This window comes from Trachinotus anak, unplaced genomic scaffold (assembly GCF_046630095.1).
Source record: "Trachinotus anak isolate AG129_WGS33_773 ecotype Australia unplaced genomic scaffold, CSIRO_AGI_Tana_v1 ptg000015l, whole genome shotgun sequence".
NCBI classification, from domain to species: Eukaryota; Metazoa; Chordata; class Actinopteri; order Carangiformes; family Carangidae; genus Trachinotus; species Trachinotus anak.
The window spans coordinates 17,292,864-17,300,000 of NW_027273866.1; the positions used below are offsets into that span (position 1 = coordinate 17,292,864).

Below are 7,137 nucleotides of genomic sequence, written 5' to 3' on the forward strand. Positions count from 1 at the left end.
ACACAAACTGTCACTGTTTCGATGGGAGTTTATTTACTGTGTGCAACACAACAGACAAAGAAAACAAATGTTCACTAAAACCAACAAAACGGTCCCGAGTCCTCATCTCCAACCTTGAGTCCAAACACAGTCACAGCTCAAGTCCAGGTGGAGTCAGGAGTCCAGGACTACAGTACTCCAGGTGTGAGGGTGAGTCCTGAATCCTGGCCTCACATGTAGAGACTTCCAGTTCTCCCAGTCTGCACCAGGAGTGAGTCTGTGACACGAGCTCATGGAGACGGACCGATGACATTTTAATGAACTTTATTATCAGTCAGACATTTAGATCCAACACTGACTTCATTCAGCTGTTTAAACCTCACTGTGACATCATGCAGCGGCTGTGATGTCATGTCGACCCCGTGACCTCACACAGCGTCTCCAGCAGCTGGAAGTAGTTGTACTTGATGTCGTACTCCATGTCGTACCAGAAGTTCACTGCAGCAGAGAAGATACACAACACTGTGGTGAAACCATGAATGGAAACCAGTTAACCTGTCTGCCCCGCCCATCCCCACACCTGCACACACCTCTCATTGGCCCTGCAGTCACCTGGTCTACAATCAACCTTGGACTACATATCACTCCCCCTGAACTTCCTGTTTTTGTTCCTATGTGTTTCTGCTTCCTGTTCTCCTTCATTAGGCCTGAGTGACAAACAGCACTGTGACATATCGAATCTCTCATCATCACACTGCTGTCATGTGACACGTTATCGACAGCACTGTGACGTGTTGATGTGTTTACTTCATGACAACATACAGGAGAGTGGTGTGGATACGACAGTGACGTGGTTGTTAGAGGAAGACACTGACCAGACCAGGAAACAAACTTATTTCACAGTGTTCCAGGATGCAAACATACATATACATACATACATGTCTATGTCGTGTATAGAAGTGAGGGGTGGGACTGTGACTCGTCACCTGCTGCGTTCAGGTGCTTGTTTTACCTGCGATGCAGCCGTGGGACTGCTGGACGTGGTGGAACCACAGAGACGGCAGGTACAGCATCTCTCCGGCCTTCACGCTGCAGCGGATCGGCCGAGCTCTCCGGTACTGTGGGTACCGCTCCAGGTCTGGGTCCAGAGGGTCCAGAGGGATCCATGGGACCTGGGGGGGGGGGGGGAACTGCAGTGTTGTAAATAAACCAGAGAGCTGAGATTAACAGACAGACCCCTGAACGCACCTTTTCAGAGTCGCTCTGATCGACGACCTCGAACTCACCATCGTCCCTCTGATGGTAAACAGCTGGCTGATAAACACCTGACACACAGACAGACCGTTGCTATGCTTACTGTGGAGGATGCAGGGTTGTTACTGCAGGTGGTACACATAGTGGTTGCTATGGTTACCGTAGGGGATGAAGGGTCGGTCTGTGGGAGGCAGCAGGAGGAAGTTTTTCTCTCCAGAAACGACGCAGTAAAGATTCTCATAGTGATCTTTGTGCACTGAGACAGAAACACAACAAACACATAGTACACACACACAACAAATCACTACATTTTAAACACACACTGTAGCTGTTGTGTTGTGTGAAGTTCAGGTCTCACTGGAGGTGACGGCGGTTGCCTCCCCGAGCCAGAAGTTCACAGCATCAGGTAACTTTCCTGAAAGGAAACAGATCAGGTGTCATCAGCATCGTGAGGATAAATGATTGTTTGAGTTGATCAGATGTTAAATAACTGAAGACAGTGAGTCTCTCACAGAATCTACTTATTGGTTTGAATCATCAGCTGCATAAAAACATTAATTTACCAAGATGATCAATTAATAATAAAATACTAACTTACAGTTAAATGATATTATCTGTACACTGTAAAGGTCATTGTAATAAAACAGAATCGCTGGTGATACTAACAGTAGTTACAGACATTCTTCTTCATGTCTTCTTCTTCTTCCTCATTGGAAAATCTTTTTGATAATTATTTCTTATGTGTCGCTACATGTGTTTCCACCTCTAACAGTAAAAACTGGAGTTTTTTCTAAACATAATGAAAAAGTCGTTCGTCGTTTATGGGTCATTCTCCTCCCGGCTGCCGGGGGCAGCACTGAGCTGTCAGGAAATACGATTCTCAGGTACATCACCTGAATAAGTTTATTCACTTTATTATTTTCACTTATTTATTATTCGTGGTCTGGATGATCAATGGGAAAGAGGGAAACGGTAAAGTGAATCTCGTGGCCAAAATGCATTTTGAAGCATTTTCATGTTTTTTTATATTTCCCAGATAATTGAGAATATAATTAAATGTTAGTTACAGCCCAAAATCCACTTGTTGAAACTGTGATTGGCAGAAGTTCTCATGGGCAGTTTTACTCTTTTTTTAACATTAAAGAAACTAAACTAAACAGAGTTAATCCATCGTGAAAATAACTGTTTGTTGGTCCTGAAGGTAGAAGAAAGAAGATTCACTCAGGACATCGACGACGTTGCTGTTGAGTGGTGTGTTTGTATAGAGTCCTGTTGCAAACCTTGGGCTGTAAACGCTGCAGTGTGACCTCAGTTTATTAAACACTGGAGCCTCACTGAGTATAAACACTCACATAACAACACAAACACAACACAAAGCATCTGGATTCTTAGATAAATTATATGAAATCAAGACAAAGACGCTGAGCGTGACGTGTAAATACCCTGATCCTGATGAGCTAATGTATTCAGAGACAGACAGTGGTTATCTGTGATGACCTGATACATCAGTTTGGCTCATCAGAATCAGAATCAGAATCGCCTTTATTGTCATTATACATAGTACAACGAAATTTGAGCGCTGCTCCCTTGGTGCAAAACAATGCTAATTAAATTAAATAAATAAGAACCTAAAGAGAACACAAGAATTTAAAAAAATAGAGGAGGTATAAAAAGGCAAGTGATATGTACAGATATATTTACACATGGTGTGAATGAAACCCGATAACTGCACATTAGGCCCAGTTTTATTGCACAGGTAATTGGAAGTTATGCAGTGTGAACGACCGGTCATCCGGATTTCTTTTTGTCTTTGTTGACTACAGTGATAGCCCTCGGGAAGAAGCTATCCCTGAGTCTGTTTGTCCTAGTTTTGTGTGACCTGTACCTTCGGCCCGACGGTAACAGGTCAAACAGGTGGTCACAGGGGTGGGAGGGGTCCTTGATGATGTTACCAGCTCTGCTCAGATAGCGAGAGTTGGCTATGTCCTCCAGGCTGGGCAGAGAGCAGCCAGTGATCTTCTGGGCTGTGCAGACGACCCTCTGTAGTGCTCTCCTGTCAGCTGCTGAGCACCCCGCGTACCACGCTGTGATGCAGTACGCCAGGATGCTCTCTATGGTGGCTCTGTAGAAGGTCACCAGCAGCCTCTCCTCCAGGTTGTTCCTCCTGAGCACTCTCAGGAAGTTGAGGCGCTGCTGGGCCTTCCTCGCCACCGCCGAGGTGTTCGCAGTCCAGGAGAGGTCGTCCGATATCTGCACACCCAGGAATCTCATGGTGTGGACTCTTTCCACACAGTCCCCGTGGATGTAAAGTGGGGCCGGGTCCCCTCCGCCCTTCCTGAAGTCCAAGATGAGTTCTTTAGTTTTTGTGGTGTTCAGTTGGAGGTTGTTTGCCGAACACCATGCAGTCAGTCTTTTGACCTCATCTCTGTAGTTGGACTCATCCCCTCCTGAGATGAGTCCAACTACGGTTGTGTCGTCTGCAAACTTTATGAGGGTATTTGAGAGGTGTGTTGGGGAGCAGTCGGATGTGTAGAGAGTGAACAGTAGGGGACTCAGAACACATCCTTGTGGGGAGCCGGTGTTGAGTGTGTTGGTGCTGGACAGGTGGGGGCCAAATCTGACAGTCTGTGAGCGGTTTGTCAGGAAGTCCTTAATCCAGAAGCAGATGGGGGTGGAGAGGCCCAGGTGGGACAGTTTCTGGATCAGGATCTCCGGGATGATGTTGTTGAAAGCCGAGCTGAAGTCCAGGAAGAGCATCCTCACGTAGCTGCCCGGGTGCTCCAGATGACTCAGAGCGGTGTGGAGCGCTATGGTAATAGCGTCCTCGTTGGATCGGTTTGCCCTGTAGGCAAACTGGTGGGGGTCCAGAGTGGGAGGCAGACAAGTCCAGATGTGCTGAGAGACCAGTTTCTCGAAGCACTTCATGACCACAGGCGTAAGTGCAACAGGCCTGTAGTCGTTGGGACTATCCACTGCTGTCTTCTTGGGGATGGGGATGATGGTGGAGGTCTTGAGGCAGGGTGGAACGATGGCCAAAGACAGGGACAGGTTGAAGATTGTGGTGAACACTCCCGCCAGTTGGTCCGCACACGCTCTAAGCACCTTGCTGGGTACTCCATCCGGTCCGGGCGCCTTCCTGGGGTCCACTGTCCTAAGCACACGTCTCACTTCCTGCTCCTGAAGTGTCAGTGTGCTAGTGCTGACGGGGGATGGGGGTGATGCGACAGCTGAGGGTCTGACCGCCTCGAAGCGGGCAAAGAACTGGTTCAATTCTTCTGCCAGCGAGGCGTCGGTCCTAGCCGTCGCCTGGTTCTTGCTTCTGTAGTTTGTTATGTGGTTTATCCCCTGCCACATCCTTCTAGGGTTGTTTTCGGCAAAGTGGTCTTCAATCCTTTTCCTGTAGGCCGCCTTGGCTTCCCTGATGCCTCTTTTCAGGTCTGCCCTGGCCTCGCTGTACACTGCTTTGTCCCCTGACTTGAAGGCAGTGTTGCGTTTTCTCAGGAGGGATTGCACTTTACTGCTCATCCAGGGTTTTTGGTTCGCAAAAACCCTGACCCTTTTGTTGACGGTGACATTGTCAACACAGTTCTTGATGTAGGAGAGTACGGTGTCCGTGTACTCCTGGAGATTGTGGCTGGAGAATATGTCCCACACAGTTGTGGAGAAGCAGTCCTGTAGCTGAGAGAGGGCTCCTTCGGGCCAGGTCCTTATTGTCTTTCTCTCAGGTTTTGTTCCCCTCAGCAGGGGGGTGTAGGTGGGGGCTAGGGACATGCAGAGGTGATCAGATCCAGCCAGGTGGGGGAGGGGTGTGGCTTTGTATGCATGTTTGATGTTGGAATAGACATGATCCAAAGTGTTTTTCCCTCTGGTGGCAAAATCCACAAACTGGGCGAATTTGGGTAGCACAGTTTTTAGGCACGCTTGGTTGAAGTCACCGGCAGCAATAAAAACCACATCAGGATGGGCGAGCTGCTGTCTGTTGATGGTGTTGAACAGGAGGCTGAGAGCCGTGCTAACGTTAGCATCCGGTGGGATGTAAACAGCTATCACAATGACTACCGTGAACTCCCTCGGGAGATAGAAAGGTCTGCACGAGACTGCCAGAACCTCTAAATCCGGAGAACAGTGTGTGTCAGTGATCCTGCTGTTACAACACCACTCGTTATGAACGTAAACACAGAGCCCCCCTCCTCTGCTCTTACCCGAGTCCCGGTTCCTGTCCTGCCGGTGTAGCGTGCGGCCTGCTAGCTCGACTGCAGCATCGGGAATCTGCGGGTGAAGCCACGACTCCGTGATGAGAATGATGCTGCAGTTCCGCACGAAGCTCCAGTTCATCCATTTTGTGGGTAATGGATCTCGCATTCGAGAGGAAGAGGCTCAGAACTGCTGGCCGGTGTGGTTGTTTACATAGCCTAGCAGCTGAGCCCGACCGGCATCCCCGCTTCTGCTTCCTCTCTCTCCTCCGCCTCCTGCGTTTGCCGGGCGGTCTGACCATCCACGGGGACCACGGCAGTCTCGCTATGTCCTCCGGGATGTTGTGTTTGCGTTGGTAGTCATCAGAGACGAACGGATTGTGCCTGGAGCACAGGCCAATTAGGTCCTGACGACTATATGTGACTGCGTCGTTCGGGAGAAAAAGTGCACTCAAAAGAAACAATAAAAACAAGCACCAAACTGAAGAGCTAAGAGCCGCTGCACCCGTGCGCGCCGCCATCTCATGATGATAATGAAACTCATCATGAGTCCAGACCTGAGGTTTCAAGAGTCTCGTTCATTTTCTAAATCAAACACAAAAGAAAAAAGGCTGAAACATGTAAAACCACGGTTACTGAGACACGAGATGGACGACCTGAAGACCACATGTCTCCAGCTCCGACTGTCGCTGACAGAGACGTCAAACAAACACATCAGCTCAGGTTTGTGAGGACGAACAGGGGGTTGTTGCTCAGGCTGAGACTCAGGAGGTTGATCCACGATGACGCTGTGACCACATAAAGGTCATGGGAGAGGTGCCGACAGCCGGGGGTGACCTCACAGAGGTCAGGGTCAGAGGTCGTTCGCCTCCGTTGAGTCGTTTGTAGTTTCAGTCGTTAACTTCAATGTTAAGTCATTAAACTCCTTAAATTGCTGTGAACTCATGAAGGAAGCTGCAGTTTAACTAGTTAACTAGTTCACCTACACACAGTTCACCACTCCAACTCTGACCCAAAGACCCAGAGAGGAGTCCAGGTCAGGATCCTCTGTGGGACAGAGACCTGAGGAGGAGGACCCTGAGTCCTCGTCTTTATGATTCAGTATCAGACTGGGACAGACTTAGTCCTGGGATCTAGTCCTGGTGAACTCTGACCTCTGCGTCTCTCTGCCTCCAGGTGTGATCGAGTTTGGTGAAAGCAGCTTCACGATGCAGCAGGTGGAGCACAGCGCACAGCTGGCCCGACCTCAGGCCTAATAAATAAAGAGTTGAACTTCTCCTGTGTTTTTATTTGAAGAGCGGTGACTGCTTTGTTGTGACATCACAAAGTTCCAGAAGTCCTGACGGCTGGTTTTAAGGCTCAGTTTCTGAATACAGGCTGTGTGCATTTCTCTGTGGACTGAGGCTTTGATACTTTCACAGTATTAATATAGAACCTAGACCTGCTTTATAATCACAAACACATGGACATCTGCCTTTAGACTGTGTGGAGCTTTAACTGAATGACAAACCTTTATTTGGTTTATTTCAAACTTTAAGACTTTGGTAAATGAAACTCAAGACTTTTTAATAACTTCTAAGGAAAGTGAATTTCTTTTAAAGACTTTCCATGACCTGCAGAAACTGATCAGAGAGCAGCTGTTTCACTAACTCTGCTCTCTCTGCTCTGACCTGAGGATTCGTGACCCGTTTAAAAAGAGTTGTGACCAGTT

The 7,137-nt window shown here is 48.4% G+C and overlaps 1 protein-coding gene across 1 annotated transcript in view; it reads right to left on the reverse strand.

Moving 5' to 3' along the window:
- Positions 1 to 10: 10 nt before the first annotated feature.
- The window catches only part of jmjd7 (jumonji domain containing 7), a 16,430-nt gene continuing 9,303 nt past the window's right edge, over positions 11 to 7,137 (reverse strand). Inside the window, exons 5-9 of the mRNA XM_071498637.1 lie at positions 1,592 to 1,648; positions 1,394 to 1,489; positions 1,228 to 1,304; positions 992 to 1,151; positions 11 to 477 (exon numbers count right to left, since the gene is read on the reverse strand). Coding sequence (XP_071354738.1) covers positions 389 to 477; positions 992 to 1,151; positions 1,228 to 1,304; positions 1,394 to 1,489; positions 1,592 to 1,648 — 479 coding nt within the window. The 3' untranslated portion in view covers positions 11 to 388. The remainder of the gene's footprint in view (positions 478 to 991; positions 1,152 to 1,227; positions 1,305 to 1,393; positions 1,490 to 1,591; positions 1,649 to 7,137) is intronic.